Source organism: Aethalodelphis obliquidens, unplaced genomic scaffold, assembly GCF_003676395.1.
Source record: "Aethalodelphis obliquidens isolate GAN/ISIS:26980383/991018 unplaced genomic scaffold, ASM367639v1 scaffold47, whole genome shotgun sequence".
NCBI lineage: Eukaryota > Metazoa > Chordata > Mammalia > Artiodactyla > Delphinidae > Aethalodelphis > Aethalodelphis obliquidens.
Window position 1 is genome coordinate 6,962,294 of NW_020837991.1, and position 19,815 is coordinate 6,982,108.

Genomic DNA, 19,815 nt, shown 5'->3' on the forward strand with positions numbered 1-19,815 from the left:
GTTTAATATTACCACAGCATACTGCCTTTAAACGTGTTTACGTGACACTGAAAATCCTTAAGATTAGCAATCACAGACATGAAAATGACAGTGTTGCCTAAGATGAACTGACTCTCAGAGTTCGAAGAGGATTTTGCAACAAGAGTTTTAAATTTTGGCTCCATATAACACTTACCTAGGAACAGAAAGAAAAATGCTTATGCTGGGGCCCTTACAGTGATTATGATTTAGATGGAGTATGGTCAGAGTACATATTTACAAATATATATCCCCAGGTGATTCTTATGTAGAGTTAGGTTTCAGAACACAAGTAAAAAATCAAGGAGTATTAGCCCAGGAACTCCGGGACTGGGCAACAGCTAAACTTTGTCCCTTGACATCTTAACTACATATGCTCAGGAATTGTAGGTTCCTCACTTTGGTCTTGTGAATAAAAAATATTATGAGTATTAGAAAATTGAATATAATACTTTCCCTCTAATAAAATTTCCCCATGTCATAGGACTAAATACTTCCAGACATATAGTGGAAAGCCCAAGGAGATAGGAACTGTACAGACTGTGCCACTTTGGGGAAGTTGTTCAACATTTTAATTGATTTAATTGAAATGGGCCTTGTTCTGTGCTGAGAGCTGGGTATCTAAGTAGGTATGGTCCTTAACCTTGTGGAGCTCATAAACCGGTAGGTGAGACGGGTAATTCACAATGAAATGCACATGTAAACAGCTATTAGAAATCTATTTATCGGTCCATCTAATGTCTTTCTCCTTGTCTTTTTCTACATAGAGATAGAGATAGATATTCTACAGATAGATGATAGACAGATAGATAGTAGTGATTGCTATACACTGAATGTTTGTATTCACCCCAAATTCATAAATAATATGTTGAAACCTAATCCCCAATGAGATGGTATTTGGAGGAGGGACCATTGGGAGATCCCTGAGGAACCCTCAGGGGTGGAACCCTCATGAATGAATCAGTGGCCTTATCAAAGAGGCCCCGGAGAGCTCCCTTGCCCCTTCTACCAGGTTAGGACTTAGTGAGAAATGACCATCCATGAACCAGGAAGTGAGCCCTCACCAGACACATCAGTTGCTGTGACTTGCTCTTGGATTTTCCAACCTCCAGAACTGTGAGAAAGAGATTTATCTTGTTTATAAGCCACTCAGCCTATGGTGTTCTGTTAGAACAGCTCAAACAGATGCTTTGAAAGAAAAGAATGGTATGTCTTAAGATAGAAAAATAAGAGTAACCTTATTTAAATTGGGACTCAATGGGCATCTGTCTGAGAAGATGATTATAAAGCTGAGGCTTATTAAGAGATGAGCTGAAGAAGTCAGAGGGAGGGAGGAGCATTCCAGCTAGAAGGTCCTGAGATAGGTGAGAACATGACATCGCAGAGGGCAGGACAGAGGCCAGTAGTGTCTGAGCCCAGAGAAGACAGGATATTGCTGGACAGTAAGGCCAGTGAAGTGGGCAGAGGCCAGGTCCTCCAGTCCTGTTCTTTTTTCACAGAACTTTGTTCCTATGTGCAGGCAGAAGGCATCAAAAGGTTTCCAGCAGGAAGTGGTTCAGCTCTGTATTTCATGATGATCCTGCAGGCTGTCTCAGAGATAATGGACTAAAAGAAAAGAGGAGTGAAAGCATGTTGCTATGTTAAAAATTCAGATGATAGATGATGTAACTGAACTAAGCTAGTGACTGTGATGATGAAAAGAAATGGAAGTATTTGGGATGATTTTTGGATGTAATACCGATAGAACTTGCTGTTGAATTTACTGTGGGAAGTAAGGGAAAGGAAAGATTTCAAGAAAGATTCTCAGGTCTGGTTTGGGCAACTGGTGTATTTATTGAGATGAGAAAGACCACAAGAAGTTGCTGAGTGTAGTCGGAGTTGATTAAGAGTTCCCTCTGGGATGTGTTCAATTTGAGCTGTTTATGACATGACCAAATTGAGACATCAATCAGGCAAATGAATACATATTTTTAGAGCTCAGAAGAAATATTTGGCTCAGGATGCAAATTGCCTCATTTATCTAAAGTCACTTCACCTTTATAAAATTCAGTTTTCCTTTCTATATACCTAGGAGTAGTAATTCTTATCTACAAAGGTTCTTGTGAGCTTTGGCATGTGTGTTGCACCGCACTGTGCATCGTAACTGACAGTGGGGGAGGGGGTGTTGATGGTGATGCTGGTGGCATTTCTAATGGCAATTGTTAATTTAATGATGAATAACTGACACCAATAGGGAAGATACTGGCTCTCTCTCCCAGGAAGAGTAGACATGAATTACAACTAAGAATGATTCTCCTCATTTCCCCATCTCTTCTTCTATCACAGTCTCTATAAAAGATGACTTACTTAAGACAATTCTACATTGACATCTCCATTTCATGTGTGCATCTTTATATCACCAACTCAACAATGTAGCAGGACCTATGTCCTTTATTTGCTTGGTTCACCAGCATGCATGTGTTTGACCAAAGACTAATCAATCTGAAAATTGATCAGAGAGAGAAAACACTCATGGAAAACTTAAAAACCAGATGCCCTCGTTGACAATAGAGGTGACACCTGTGGAAAAATGGTAATGTAGGAGGTATTCGCTAATTCTTAGGAGAATATAACGTAGCAAGCTGGGCTGTCAGATATCCATCCATACATGGGAGACATGGCATAGCCAGAATGAACTTGACAGACAGCAAGAGGGCATAACTTGTTCAGGATAACTATCTATAAAGATGTGACAATTATCTTCTTGGTTTACCACGGAATTATTGACATTTACTCCATGGAATTAGTAGTAATCATAATAGGGGAAGACCTCATGTGTTTGGGTCTTTGTAGAATGCAGAGGCAGGTCACATCAATCCTACTCTTGAGCAGAGAGAGAGAATCTGAAAATGGCAGGAAATTGAGATCCCGAAGATTATGACAACAGAAGTGAAAGCAACAGCAAACAGAGATCTGAATCTGAGACGAGACGGCCCTTGCCTGGTAGAGAATATGATTAATGTTTCCCCAAAAGACCACTTATACCAGCAATACAAGAATGTCCTCTATGGGTCTATACCTATATTAATACTAGCTGTCACTTACTAAGCACAGACTCTTTGCTAGATACTCTGCTCAAGGCTTGATACATCAAAACTCAAAAATGACATAGTCGTCTTTAAAATAATTACCACTCTCATTTATAGATGAGAAACAGAGGCTCAGAGAAGTCAAGAGTGTTTGCAGGAAGGTTCATCTTTTTAAGAGCAGACCATTTGTTCAAGTGTTCATATCTGAACACACAAAAGAAATCTGTTTCTCTGAACATCATTGTGACCATGGCAGAAAGATGGTCCTGGGGATGTGGAAGCAAAAGGAACCTTGGTAAAGTGGAACAGTCACCTTGACATGTATAAAAGGGAGTGAAGGCAATCAAAGAAAAAATATTTAAAAAACATAAATACTTAGGGAAAATGGAGACATGCTTTTACTTCTAGAGATTTTAAAACGGAATATACCAGAATGAGTTTAGGAGGCTTCAAACACCTTCAATTTAGGAATTACAACCATGATATTCTCAATTATTCAATGAGAAAAAAATGTGAGGTAGTAAAGAAACCATGTATAAGGAAGATTCTCGTAAGCTCAAAATTTTCATTTCCTATAAAATATATAGAAAAGAGGACCCATTAAAATAGAGTATAAAACTGATGAATTGGGAGATTGGGATTGACATATGTACACTAATATGTATAAAATGGATAACTAATAAGAACCTATTGTATAAAAAAATAAATAAAATATTTTTTTAAAAAGAGTATATAATTTTTTTTAAAAAACTACAATAAAAACTTTCGGAAATGAGTAAGGATGGTTAGGCTTTTGAGCCAAAACTTTAAATATCCGGGGAGCATATAACAGTTGTCAGACACTGATCTAGGTCTCAGGTAGCAGAATTAGGACATGATTCCATCATGCTCTATAAAGAGACTAGTTATTAGGCAAGGAAGCACCAGGTCATTTTAATTTGACAAGATAGGACCTAGAATTGAAGCTCATAAAATGAGGTCACATGATAGGGCCTGGGAGTCAGAAACCAGGTTACATTTGATCTGGGTGGTGAATGGCCATCAGGAGTCGTCCCAGTGAAGGAGAATGAGGATATTTCAGAAAAAAGCAGCAGCTTAATCCAGCGAACCCACTTTTAGGTGTATATCCGGAGAAAACTATAATTCAGAAAGATACATGTACCCCAATGCTCATAGCAGCACTATTTACAATAGCCAGGACATGGGAGTCAAATAGGAAGAGACAGATGCCAAAAAATAAGTATACAATTAACTTATGAAATGCAATCATAAAGAAGGTTCCAAAGGAAAAATACAGGACTTAAAGAAGTCCAGAAAAAGGTCTTATTTTCCTTAAAGCCCCAGAGCTTTGTATGATTCATAGTATATCTCAAGTGCTAAATGAATGTTGTTAACTAAATAAATAAATGATTGAATTAATGATTTACAAAATGGTAGAACTTTGTCTTCAGAAATTATCAAACTATTAAATTTCTACCAGTCTTTAGCAACACACTCAAATGGAATTTTGAGAAAAAGATTTATGAGGCAAAAGAAAAAAATCAGTTCCCTAGAAAGTACAGTGGGTGTATTAATGGTAAGTAATTCCAGAATAATAACATGGTGGCCTATGCTGAGACAGTGAGACTGACCTGATATATGTATCCATCCATTCCACAGATATTTATCGAATGCCTATTTGTGTCTAATGCATGCTGGCACTTAACAGGAAAGGTGCTTGCCCTCACGGCACTTACATTCTAGTGCAGGGACTCAGAAAGACAAACAAGCAACAAGTCAGCCAGAACAAACAAACCAGATTCTGGTTTGTGGCAGGCACCAGGAAGAAAATAAAAGTGAGTCATATAACTGTGGGTTAATGGTTGGTGCACAGGAATCAGTGCAGGTCACTTTGAAGGCTGATCCGAGCAGATTTCTCTAAGAGGTGATATTAGAATTGAGAACCATATTGACTGAAGGAGATGACCATGTAAATCCTGGGAAAAACTCTTCTGTGCCTAGGAAACAGGAAAAACCTGTCATATGTCAGCAATAGGAAGAAAGCCTGCATGGACAGAAAAAAATAAAGGAAGCTAAAGAGGTAGGCAGGGTACACTCAAGGGATTTTACTTGCCAGTAAGAGCTTCAATTTTAAATGAAGTAGGCAGTGGAATGATATGATTTTCTTTCTTATTTATGAAGATCACTTTGGCTACGTTGGCATGAAAAACAGGTTTGTGGAGGTACTGGCATGACCAGGATGGAGTCTATTTAAATGCTCCAGGTGAGGTCTGACAGGTGCAGTTACTCAGGGAAGCAGGACCAGTGCATGGATTTAGAATGTGTTTTGAAAGAAGGAACTGGGAGGGCTGCTATGAAACATAGATGCAGAGCGAGGAGTAGAGATTCTGGGAAAGGAGAAATCGAGGCTGCTTCCTAGGTTTCTATTCTAGCAAATGGCTGAATCATGCCTTTTATTGAGACCGGAGATGTGGAAAAGCAAGTTGTTGAGAGAATGGTAATCCAGGGTTCTATTTATGCTGTAATAAACTTGAGATATTTATTAGATTTCCAAATGGAGACAGCGAACTTATTGCATATATAATTCCAAGGGTCAGGCCAGGAGATACAGATGTGGAGGTGATCAGTATATGGATGGCATTTGAGTTCATGGAACCCTGTGAATTTAGCTGGGCACTGGTGGGGGCCGGGGGTGGATGGAAAGTAGAAGTCTTTGGAGAAAACCATAATTCAAAACAATGCATGCACCCCAGTGTTCATAGCAGCACTATTTGCAATAGCCAGGACATGGAAGCAAGCTAAGTGTCCATCAACAGATGAATAGATAAGGAAGATGTGGTGTATATATACAATGGAATACTACTCAGCCAATAAAAAGAATGAGATAATGACATTTGCAGCAACATGGATGGACCGAGAGATTATCATACTAAATGAGGTAAGCCAGACAGAGAAAAACAAATAACACATGATAACGCTTATATATGGGATTTTTTTAAATGATGCAAATTAACTTATATATAAGGCAGAAATAGACACACAGACATAGAAAAATACTTATGGTTGCCAAAGGGGAAAAGGGGGGAGGGATAAATTAGGAGTTTGGGATTAACAGATACACACAACTATATATAAAATAGATAACCAACAAGGACCTACTGATAGCACAAGGAACTATACGCAATACCTTGAGTAATAATCTATAAGGGAAAAGATTCTGAAAAATAACATACACACACACAAACTTGCACACGCATATATATATATATATGTATGTGTGTGTGTGTGTATATATATATATATATATATATATTAATCACTTTGCTGTACCCCTGAAACTAACACAACATTGTGAATCAACTAAACTTCAATAAAATTTTTAAAAAAGAAAGAAGTCCTGAGACAGAGTCCTGAGAATGAACAGAGCAAGATAAAAGAGAAAGCTGGTTTTTAAAAAATGGAAATATCTAATTGAACCAAATCCTACTGAGAGGTGAGTGAAATGAGAAAAGTGACCACTGGATTTTAGCTACGTGGAGGTCACTGGTGGACTTGACTAAGCTAGTTTGTGTAGAGCAGTCTTCATGAGTCAGGGTCCCCCCCAGAGGCATAGAACCAGCAGGTTCTGTCCACAGGTCGATTCACTGCAAGGAACTGGCTTATGTGACTGTATGGGTTGGCGAGGCAAGTCTGAAATCCCCTGTAAGGACAGACTGTCAGGAGGGGTGGGCTGGAAGCTCTCTGGCAGGAGGTGAAACTGTAGTCCCCAGGCAGGAATTCTTCTGCCTCCAGGGAAAAAATTCAGCTCTGATCTTAAAACCTCTCAACTGACTTCATCAGACCCACTGACTATCAAGCATAATCTCCTTCACTTAAGGTCAAATGATGTAGATGTTAAAATAAGCCCATCACAGCAACACCAGGATTGGCCTCTGGCTGAATCACTGGGACTAGAGCATCCCAAGTTAACACATGAAACTGACCACCACATGTCTAAAGACTGATTGGAAACAGCTGCAGTGGGAAGGGAGGGGAGAAGTGGAAACAGTAACTAAAGACAACTTTTGGGGAGAAGCTATTCTGTGAGGAAGAGGGGAGAGGAGAAAGGTAGATAAAGAGAACCATCGGGCTTTCGTAGTTGTTGTTTTGTTTTATGGCTTATGCAGGCAAGTTTTATGTTTATCAGAATGAACCAATAAAAAAGGGGGATAAAATGATGTTGAAAGGGAATTTTTGATCCAGAAGACACGCTGAGGTTTTGGTTTTATATACAACCTGAGAGAGAGGGATGTGTTCTTTTTTCCCAAAGGAAAAGCACAAAGCCCAAGGACTAGTGATTGAAGATTATAGAGTACCAGCTGGAAGATCATCCCAGAAAAGGGTGTTCTGTGTCGAACAGCTTCCCAAGGGGGTTAACGTCCCATCACTCACAGTTTACCTGAAGGTAATTCATCTCCTTATAGGATGCACTTATTAGATGCAGAACTTTCCCGGAGAGGATTCCATGTAGGACAAAGCTACCTCAATGTCAGGAGCCCTTTGCTTGGTCAAGATCTGGGCTTTAGCAGATCTGAGAACATTGTGTGTGTGTGTGTGTGTGTGTGTGTGTGTGTGTGTGTGTGGTATGCGGGCCTCTCACTGTTGTGGCCTCTCCCGTTGCGGAGCACAGGCTCTGGACGTGCAGGCTCAGTGGCCATGGCTCACGGGCCCAGCCGCTCCGCGGCATGTGGGATCTTCCTGGACCGGGGCATGAACCCGTGTCCCCTGCACTGGCAGGTGGACTCTCAACCACTGCACCACCAGGGAAGACCAACCTTTTAATCTTGTAGAAAATTGTACATATTACAGTAGGCACTTTTCTTAAGTGATGGTTCCTCACTGTCATCAGATTCTCAAAGGGGTCCATCATCAGAAAAAACTAAACATGTTGCTCAAAGGTCTCTCTCTACCCTACAGTCTATTATTTAACTTGACACTATGAGTCTGTGCAAGCATGCAGAGCTATGGGCATTGAAAACAAGGACAGCTGCCAGGACAGAGAAAACAAATGTAGGAGGACACGTTAAAGAGAAATAGGATTATCACACCAAAATAGATGGCTGAAGTAATAATATAAATACACTTTTTATTTCAGCATGAATGCTTCATGTAGTACCTAAAAATAAACCTCCTAGTATAATAGGGAAGAACAAATCTGACTCCATATTAGATCTGTTTCTTTTAACCTTTGTATTCTATTGCTTTTGCTTCAAGTTAAGAATGTTGTCTATAGCCTGAAATATTCAGCACAGTCCATTCTCAATGTTCTGACCTTCAAGGGAATAACACTTTTCCACTCTTTTAAAGATAAAAAGTTGCAGAACAGAGAATAATATTTGTCTTGTTGGAGGTTTACAAGAACATCATGATGTGACCTATGTGGACAGCTGCAAGAACAAAGGATTCTGACACCAAGAAATCTGCAACAACCAACCATGCCCCTCCCTCACCTTGCCTTTAAAAATGCTTTACTGAAACCCTTTGAGGAGTTTGGGGAGTTTTTTGGGCACAAGCCACCTGTTCTTCTTGCTCGGCCCTGCAATAAACTTTTCTCTGCTCCAAACTCCAATGTTTCTGTTTGTTTGGCCGCACTGTGCATTGGGCACAGGAACTTGCATTCGGTAACGTTAGTAGTGACAACTGTTATCAAGAGAAGAGGTAGCATGGGAATCTGGCTGCCCCACAGATCCTGGGTTAGGAAGCACACACGCCTTGCCTTGTAGATGGCTATGCTTTTGGATGGAAGGGCTGGAGTGCAAGGCAGTCTCTCCTTGGTCTAGTGGTTTGTTGGAGCATCTGTTCTAAAACACATTCTTTCTGAAAGTACTTGTTCAAGATAAAGACAACCTTTTCGCATGTCATTCCCCTCTGTGCAGGACTTTATTTTTAGTAGAGACTCTATGTTCATAGTTTCCCTGAGGCGCTTGCTAACACTCAGCTTTCTTGGTCCCTCTCCCCAGTAATCACAATCCAGTATGTATGGGACAGGACTCAGGAAGTGCATTTTTAAGGAGCACTCAGTTGATCCTGATGTGAGCCTCCAGTAGATCACACTATGGAAAACAGTACAAGTGTATAACACATTAGGCACTCCTGTAACCATAAACAGGGATCTCTTGGACTAATTTATATTAAAGTGGTAGTAATCAAATTTGTTCATTCATGAGGGGGTCATTGGGTTTTAGCATTATAAGCAGGAGATGTCCCTGCTAAGACAGAAAAACAATTTATTATGATGCAATTTTCGATTTCAATATAAAACCTGCAGAGGAGAGTCATAGGGATGGGAAACTTCCCTGCATAATTTTATTCTAGAGTGATTGCCAGTTCTACCGGTGTTTACAAGCTTCCTTATCTGCAGGATGGAGCTCTACTTTTAAATTCAACCAGAACAACTCACAGAGGGATGGAGGGCCTGCATAATTCTAAGACAGAAGCATTTCTTGTGTTACCCTGGGTTGAAATGTTTCTTCTCTTTCCCTTCTAGAACAAGGAAGGGGAGAGTTTTATAATACTTCACTGCACTTCTAGGAAAGAACTAAACTTAAATTATTTTAGTATTGCAAAGGCAAATGGTGTCTCAAACTCCAAGAGCTCTTCATTTTGAACATTTTTTTTTTTTTTTTTTGCGGTACGCGGGCCTCTCACCGTTGTGGCCTCTCCCGTGGCGGAGCACAGGCTCAGTGGCCATGGCTCACGGGCCCAGCCACTCCGGGGCATGTGGGATCTTCCCGGATCGGGGCACGAACCTGTGTCCCCTGCATCGGCAGGAGGACGCTCAACCACTGCGCCACCAGGGAAGCCCGAACATTTTGTTTTGATAAACCCATAGCATCTTCTCACCACCAAGTTACTTCATCCCTAAATAACCTAAGAACTAGTAGATTTTGCTCTCTGCCCCACAGAAGACAAAGCAGTCGGGTTAGGGTGCAGCTGTGACTACAAAGGATATGAGATGACACTGTTACTGAAGCTTAAGGCCAACCTTTAAAATAAGTACCATCTCTGAAAACAACGATCTACTGATGTTATGTGTCATCATTCCAAGGCAAGTGAAAAGGCTTTCTAACTCTTACTGACCGGGGATTCAAAGCCACTGACTTTGTCTCTGACCTTTAACTCGATGGATTTTGAATCACTCCTTCTGTATTAGGGTGTACAGCATCACTCTTAAACATTGTGGTTAATGAAATAAATCTTGTACAGATTTTAAAAAAAGAGTTTTTCTACCTCTGGGTTGAATTTCACAGTTTCAAATATGCATAAGTCATTAAAGTGTGGAAATAACTTTAAAACGATGGAGATTGCATTCTCAATGTCAGTAACCGTGATACAGCTTGGGTCCCGTCACTCGCCCACACACACGTGTTGATAATCCCTGTGGGTACTTACTATAGGAGCATCCATAGACCTCAACCCTCATGCCGATCTTTCCACTTGGATTCCACTCCAGGGGCACAAAGCGAACGAACCGGGCTCTCACAGAGTGCAGTAACTTGTGGTGCATCACGCTGTCAGCGTTCATGTTTCCTGCAAAGGTCTGTGGGGAGAAAAGGAGGCCAGGTGAGGTCTGCAACACCATGGCAGCACCTTCACGGGAGCTCAAGGACCATATGTGGAAACCCACCTACGTCGCTCCATAAACTTTTAGAGAATATCTTCAACTTCTCAGATCTTACAAATGAAATCTGACTCTGGTGAAAATTCTGCATTATGTCCTATACAGTATTTTTTTTTTCAGAGATACTGTACATTATTCTTTAAGAAACTCCCTCTTCCACATTCTATAAATAAGTCAATCTTAGTAAGTCATAAGACATGACATCTAAAAGCTACACGAAGTAAATAACACAGTGAGGTTCTGATACTCCTCATGTTCATAATCACTGCAGTATGGAAGATAACTGAAAAATCTCCTCTTAGAAGGGGAGGCTTTCACAGAAGTAATTGTTACCATTAATTGAAGCCAGTCAGTACACTAAGCACTTTCCATTATCATTATTACTGTTTTACAGATTAAAAAGAAATCTGAAGCCTAGAGATACAGAAAGGAGGAGGAAAAAAAATCTTCAAATCATCTAATTGGTTAGTAATTAGTCTATGATTCAATTCCAAAGTTGTCTTATTCCAAAGCCTATGGTTTTTCTACAGTCACACACTTTTCAACTATTCCGTTGTTAATTGCTCCATGAGGGAGAACAGGAGGCTCTGATTTTTATGTAATTTATATTCACATTTCCCTGTGAAGTTTAAGCAAAGGCATACACAGCATGGGAGATATTCGGCACACGAAAATTATGCCTCCTAGCCTTCATTTGGATGAATGATTTCTGGAGTAGAACTTTTTCTGCAGATGGAATCCAAAATCTCAAACCTAATCTTTTTTTCCCCCCACGGAGGTAAAATATGCATAAAATAAAATTTACCATTTTAACCATTTTAAAGTGTATAGTTCAGTGGTATAAAGTACATTCACATTATTGGGCAACCATCACCACTATCCATCCCCAGAACTTTCTCATCAGCCCAACTGTACCTCATCTTTAAGGTAGGATGTGAGTTAGCACATTGATTTGCCTGCTTCATTATGAATGAGCTATCATCTACCTTCTTTTCTGACTCAAATATTCACAGATAAAACCTGCATGCTAATGTCATATCAATACCAAACAATAAAAAGAAGATCCATTGGTTTCTCAAATGGCCAAAGAGAACAGCAAGTAAAGGATGTATGTATGGAATGGAATCCATTTCAATGATCCAAACCTCAACCTTGATTGTCTCCTCATAACATCTGTGAATCTAGGGTACTTGGAACAATCTGACATTTCTGCTGGACACAACACACCCACTGGCTAATAACTCTGATATTCTTCAATTAATAAAATCACTGTTATATATCACATGGTGGCTTATGAAGAAGGGAGAAGCTCACTTTCTACTTTGCACCAAAACTCTGCTGCAAGAGAATGACTTGGAGGAGAAGAATTCCTTGAGATTCAAATCCAACATTCTTGTCTGTAGATTTGTCAAAGGTTTGGACGTTGTCTCAACCCAGAAACAGGGATTCTAAAATTATAGACTTGAAGGAGGTAAAAAGGATAATTAAACTATTGCATGTTTTTTTCTAACTTGTTTGCAGTACATTGCCCATTATAAGTGCATATGTGGTACATCTACCCGTAATTTCATAGAAGCAGTTATTTAATGAGGCTAGGACCACCAGGCCGGCCCTTGACTGCTGTTTTCGAGTTGTCCCACCTTTCTAGTTTGATCTTAATAGTTGGCAAAGAGGATGACTGATCCTTGCCACTTTTCACCCTGCTCCCTTTGCCTGGTTATGGCCTCTGAAGTAGAGGAACAACTCAAGGATTCAAGGCAACAGTAGAGAAAAACTTTCATCCCCATTTGGTATTGACCACAATTTGAGCTACAGTCATGTACTCATGTCCTATTCTCTTATCTTAGGAACTGTGTGCTCTTGCTCTTTCCAGGTTGTGTAACTGTACCACTGAAGAGATATTTACTTATTCCTCTGTATTTGGCAGTAGAAACGTCCTCTAGTGGGTATGAGTGTTTCCTCATTCCCATCCCAGCCCTGACACAACCTTTATCATGCATGTGCTCTTATGCAATCAATGCCCAAGTTGTCATTTTTCTCCTAGTCTCTGTGTCCTGACCCGAGCTGTCAGTTATCCTCCTGAAACTTGATTGCTGTCTGGTCAGTTTAGAAAATGGAATTTTAAGTGAAGTCCTAATGTTAACAACTTTATTCTTTTTTTTTGGCTGCACACACATTTTGTGGGATCTTAGTCCCCTGACCAGGGGTCGAACCCAGGCCCTCAGCAGTGAAAGTGCAGAGTCCTAACCACTGGACTGCCAGGGAATTCCCTACTTTATTTTTTATTTATTTATTTTTTTTGTTTTGTTTTTGTGGTACGCAGGCCTCTCACCGCTGTGGCCTCTCCCGCCGTGGAGCGCAGGCTCCAGACGTGCAGGCTTAGTGGCCATGGCTCACGGGCCCAGCCGCTCCGCGGCACGTGGGATCTTCCCGGACTCGGGGCATGAACCCATGTCCCCTGCATCGGCAGGTGGACTCCCAACCACTGCACCACCAGGGAAGCCCTCCCCACTTTATTCTTAGTTTACCCATATTAAAGTTATTTGCGATGCAAATCTCATTAAAGTCTCCAAACACACTGCTGAACCCCCATCCTAATGCATCACATGCGCCCCTGCTTATTCCCAATGATGGGATAGGTAAGAAGTGCCATAAGAAGTTACTGAGGAACTACCAAGATTGCAAAGAATGTCTTCAACGAAATGCCTTTCCCACTGGAGGGGCCAGTGCTTTCAGGGACCAGCACTGGACCTCGGGCAGAAAACGCTGGCTTCTCATAGGTGCAGAGCACCAAGGCCACAGCATCTGGATCTCTACCTCCACTTACCCCATCAAAAGTAATTAACTTCATATCCCGTTTCCTCACCATTCTCCTAGTTTAATGAACCAGTGTGGTCCTCTGTTATCTGTATTAAAACTATTCCACCAATAACTCAAGCACAAATGGAGTTTACTTAATTTCAAGTGTTACAAGCACTGGGAAAGGGCACTGGGAAAGCTGTTTTTAAAATAGAAGTTGAAGGACTTTCTAATCACCATTGGCTTCTGCTTTAACAAGTAAGCATTATTGATTTGAAGGAAGTTTCTCAATTAAGTTGCTCAAAACTCTTCCTAGAACAATAGAAACATTAGGTACACAACTGGCTGTCATCTTCTCTATGACAATGATGGTGTATGGGTCACGTTTTACTAGAAAATAAAATATAATCAACTATTAATGTAGAAATTATGTCTATCAATGCACAGATAAATAGAAAGGTGGCTTTATTATCTACTGGCTTGGATGATCCAGACTGCTAGTTATTCTTGAGGATGTTATGCAGATAAAGATAAATATTTGTTTAAAAATGAATATATGCTTATGACACCAAAGTCCTCCATTGCCATTGCTGTATTTGTTCGGAGTTCTGATTTTTGTGTGACTTCTGCTGAGTTATGTGTAAAGGGTACTAAAGTGACTGTTGAGATGAGTGTCATATATCTATGTTTCCATCTCTGCCCTAAGAATTATAACACCAACATGTATGGCAGCTTGACCATACGGTACATGCCTGGAAAAGACTGAAATACCCACTTATCAAAATCAGACTTTTCATACTCCACTAAAGCAAAAAGAAACAATGCTTTTGCCCTTCTTCAATTTCCGAAAAAGAAACTGAAAGCTTTCTGGACTTCCTCCTCAGTGAAATGGGGAACCGAGCATCAGAGTTGACAGGAGGACTTGGCCTCCTATCATAGGACCTGGCATTAAGGATAAATATTGCAGCAAGGGCGGGAGCCAGAGCAAGAAAGAGATTAACCAGCATGTCCAGGGTAGCCATGGAGCAACTGGAAAATAGAAAAACCAAGACAGAAAGGCTGCCCAGCTGGCCAGCCTATTATGTTCATCCCCATAGCTTTAATAGGTGATCTCCCCAACTCCTTTCCCCTGCCCAGCATCACCTGCCCTCCTATCTCACTTTATCTTCTTTCCTAAATGCACCACCACCTGAAAACCTAAATACATATATTTATTTACATTTCTGTCTCTGTCTCCATGGCACTGCAAGAATCACATGGCTTCTCCTAGAATCACAGGCGAGGCCCATAGAGGTTTACTCAGTGAAGAAATGATCCACAGCCTTTGCTCCCCTAATTTGTTTCATTATACAGCCTATTACTTTTTTATGGAGCCTCTTAATTGTGCTCCATAGAAATGCAAACACAATGTCATAATAAGGGAAGTTCTTGTTCACAGCTTTTGGTAGGCAAATCAAGAGAGGAGTTTTCAGACGTTTTCTCAATGAAGAGCATCCCTAGTTAAAGGGGGAATGGAAACAATGACATATTAGAATTCCTTCTACTATCACAGCTCTTTAATGCTCTGGATTCTTGGACTAGGGCACTTCAGAGAGACAAAAAGAGAATAAAGGTTCCATGTATGTAGTTAAGAAATCCTATGCTACCCAGTCTATCAGGAACTAGCCAAGGAAGAAGCATCAGAGGAGCTGGTGGACAGCTCACACTGTTCATATTTCTTCCTTGATGATAATCTGTGCCTACAAGGTCAAGTTGTTGAGCCCACAAGCTACCTGCAGACTGTGGGTCTGGTTCCTACTGTCCTATACAATATATTGGCCAAGACTGGTGCTCGCTCTAAAAGGACCAAGTGATAACTAAAATGTTCTAGGATGATCTTACCATTATTTCCTCCCCAGAGATTTTCAGGCTCCCTTCCAATACCACTTTCTACACCAGCAGATAAGGCTCAATTTACCTGTCATGTAGGTGATTTTCTCCTAAGATAATTTAACTTCCCTGAATAGGGATCTTTGAAGAGACAGCAGACTGTCACTGGAAAAAGGAACATGAAATCAGACATCATGTGTCTGGTTTTTTTTATTATTATTATTCATTTTCGTGAGATTTGGATCTCAAACTAGCACTCTGCAGAGTGATTTCAACTTCGTGTCAGCCTCTGGCAAAACCACGTAATAGGCTATAAGTTCATCAGGATCTCCTTCTCTTCTCCCTCACTCCTTTGTCCCATTTTTGCTCTTAGCTGACTTTCAGTTTTTTTTCTGTTAAATTGTCAGTAACTCAAGCAATGACCCTTCCTAGGGAAAATGCAGAATTTCCATTCTTAAAAGGGACACTTGAAGCACAAAGGAATAAAGAAGGAAGGGAGGGAGAAAAGGAAGGAAGGAAGGAAGGGAGGGACGGAGGGAGGGAGGGAGGGAGGGAGAATTTTATACACTAAAATAATTAATATCCTGATACTAGTTTGGCTAATAAACTGAGAAAAAATACTTGAATATTTGCTGCAAGCTCTGAGGTCTGCCCCTGAGTAGGTAAAAACCAAAGTCAATATCTGGTGATGGGTCCCCTACCTCCATCTACATCCCCACCTTCATCAGCTCTTTTCCGGGTACCACAACAGCCTCCAGACAATTCTCGTCCCTCTAGAGTTATTCCCATCTAACCCATCTGACAAAAGAGTTCATTAGCTTTAAGATCAAGGAGAGACTTCCCCGTATGCCCTATAAAACCCTCTGTTTTCCAAACCATCTCCTGCTTCTTCTCTCCTCCCCAGCCCTCCTTCCAGGTTCCCTCAAGCACACGAGCAAATGTTTCCTTTAAGCTGGTGATACTCTTTTGGTTTAGAGCTATTACCTCTTCTGCCACAGTAACACAACAGCAAAAAGTCCAGAATGGATGCATTTATGGTGGTCTCTGCGTCTAGCCAGCAGTCATCTTGAGAACCTGTGCCTTCATTCATTTTCTGTCTCTAGCACCCTACACAACTGTAGCACCCAGAAGGTGGAAAATACACGACGTTTCCATTCTTCACTTTTCTTCTTAACCTTGATCCCCCTTGAGAAGCATTATCGACCCTTGGCTACACGATGCAGCATGAAGCTGCAGAGCTTTGGTGGAAGAGACCCTTCAAATTCACCATCTACTATTACTTCATGTATAGCCAAAGGCCATTCATGCCATCTTTCAGAATCTTGGCTTCTTCATCCATTAAGTGTTGGTAATAATCCATAGGAAAGGAAGCATGCATTAAAGCTTCTTTTATCCAAAACCAGATCCCCTAAAACTATTAATTGATTCCCTTTTTCCAACAGTTTGCAGCGGCGACTTCCACTGCTCACATCAATCATCCTTTCAGTTGCTCTTGTGCATAAACATCAGGGACGTCTGCATGCTCCGTATCAAATGTGGAGGATTAAGGCTGCATAAATGTGTTTGTACCTTGCTGCAGCAGGGGACACTCAGGCCCTGTTCATACTTTGCTTCATTCCCAAATTTAAAGAGTGATTTTCAGACTGACCGGCTTGATGATTCTACACGTGTTCTGACTGCAGTGTTGACAGTGTCTGAACCCAGTCAAACAGGCATTCTGAGTTCCTCAACTTGATATTCAACGCCCTCGAAGTGGATCTCATTCTGCTTTTATGAGTCTTCTTTCTCACAATCCCTGCATGCACTGTAAACTCCCAAAACGGGGCCATTCACTGTCATTGGCCACAGATGTTCCACGCAATCTCATTTCCGTCCTGGTGTGCTATGGAGGTACTTTCATGTGGATTTAGGAAGATGCACTCTGGACCACGCTTCCCAGGCTCAAATCCTTCTTCCACCACTTACTGGATGTGAGAGCTTGGGCAAGTACTTAACTTTTCTGTCCTAATATTTGCCCAACTTTAAAAAGGGGATAAAAGTGCATCCCTCAGGGGATGGTTGAGAGGAATGTGTGTGTGTGTGTATAGATGCAGGGATTTCTGTATACATGTATTTGTTAACTTGAAGATGGCTCACACCTCATGCTGGAATTATTTTAAAGAACATATACACTCATGTATATTGCCTAGATATTGCTTAGAATACTTCTTGCATGAAGTATGAAGTTCTGGAATAACGTATGACTGACGTTAAGTGTTAACTATTGTTATTATTCTACATGTTCAATTCAATCATAACTATTCTTCAAGCCCATGTCATATGCTGACTTCTCTATTAAACAAATCCTAGTTCTCCAGGCAAAGGAGGAAGGGAAACTAACATTTCTTGGATGCAGATGATGGTGCAAGTATCTGTTCTCACATCAGTCCTCCTCACATCCTATGCTGGTTCTGGGCATTTGGGAAACAAAATATCTGGGACGTAGGGGGCCAGTAAGTTGCCCAACTTGGAGCTGAGATTTGAGCCCAGTCTGTCCATTGGTTCAAACCTCCTTCCTCCCTGTTCCACGTGGTTGTTTCTCTCTCTCCTCTGAGCTGCCCTCATGCATGATTTCTAACTCCATCATGGCACTTAATATTTGCTACCTTATATTGTGGTGATGTCTGTGCATTTACCTGATTGTACCATGAAACAATACACTTTTTCAGAGAAGTATTTTAAATATATATATAAAATATAACTATATAATAAAATATATGTAATATGTATATTATATATTCCATTTTATTTTATTTAATCCACTTTATTATATATATATTATCTATCTGATAACCTCCATACTTGTCTAGCATTATATATTAAACATGTAAATATTTATATTTACATATATTTATAATGTAAATATTATCTATTACATATATTGAATATGCTTTTTCAGGGCAGGGATTTATATACATTTATATATAAAATATTATATATAATATTTATATAATGTATATGTTCCATTGTATTTAATATAATCCATTATACATATATTATCCATCTGATAAACTCCATACCTGTCTAGCATTATGTATTAAAAATGGAAATATTATATGTTATTTATATGTATATATATATATATATAGAATACACTTTTTCAGAGCAAGGTTTTATATATATAAATTTATATGTCTATATACTATCCATCTGATAACATCCATACGTCTAGCATTATGTATTAAAAATGTACTTAAACCTAAACCATCCCCTTATAGAGCCCATGCCCAACACTTCCCATTTACATCTTTATTCATTCCTTTACTTTACTAATGGACACACTTGTTTCATCTATAAGAGTCTTCATTTTCTGAATGAATTTAAATTTGGGAAGAGTCTTTAGCCCTGCATTTAGCACAGGGTAAGATCCAAAGTATTTTAGTTCCTATTTTACTGAGTAAAAAAAAAAATTGTTTAAAAAGACCAATAAAACACGGCCGTGACATGAGGCCTTGACACTTTCACGGAACACTGAGCCTAGATTCTAGATCTGAGCTTGACTAGACTCCTTTGGCATGCAGGCAGAACACGTGATTCTCAGAGCAGGGAGTACAGTGAAAAGCAAGAGTGAAATTCAGCCAAATGGGCTTCAATCTTGTCTTCATCACCCTGGGACCTGGGTACGTATTTGAACCTCTCTGTGTCTTTGTTTTCTCCTCTGTGAAATGGGGATAACAGCTCTGTATATGTCAGAGGGCTGTTCTAAGGACGAAAGGAGATGGTACGTGTTAAATACTGAGCGATTCCTGCGTGCAGCAAGCACTCATCACATGCTCACGATTCATTTTCTCCTTCTCTTTGTTAATATGTCACTTGTCTGCACAGGATCAGGACGGGCTCACAGTATCCATGGGAGTCTAAGCGGCACACTGTCAGGGGCTGTGTTTCTGACGCTGGTCCAGTAATGGATGATTTCCGTCTCTCCTACTTCCATGCTCTTTATTCTCTTATTATTAATGGCTAGAGAAAGCACACAGTAGCTGTAACAATTAGGTATTAGAAATGTATGAAATAAAACTGACATCTCTTTCACAGGGTTCTCGAATTTACTCTCAACACTTTAAAACCGTGGTGGCTAGAAGCCAGGACCCACGGCTAGTTTACAGCTGATCGTGTTTTCTCATTCCTAACAGGGAGAAATTGCAGTTTCCTTTTGTCGAAAATAAAGCACAGTTCTTCAATGGGCCTCGTGGTTCTGCCAAAGCAAAGCCATGATCCTGTTTGGATGAGATGAAACCTGGGACCATGGCAAGTGGCCTGTGCCCAGAACAAGCCTGAGCCTGGGGTGGGGATGAGACAGACTGGGCCCTGGGATGTGGGACCCTTTGCTGCAGTGCTTGCATCTGGACAAATGTCTCCGCC

The 19,815-nt window shown here is 40.4% G+C and overlaps 1 protein-coding gene across 1 annotated transcript in view; it reads right to left on the minus strand.

Moving 5' to 3' along the window:
• The window catches only part of CNTNAP5 (contactin associated protein family member 5), an 880,239-nt gene that overhangs the window by 465,119 nt on the left and 395,305 nt on the right, over positions 1 to 19,815 (minus strand). Inside the window, exon 4 of the mRNA XM_027082570.1 lies at positions 10,518 to 10,665. Coding sequence (XP_026938371.1) covers positions 10,518 to 10,665 — 148 coding nt within the window. The remainder of the gene's footprint in view (positions 1 to 10,517; positions 10,666 to 19,815) is intronic.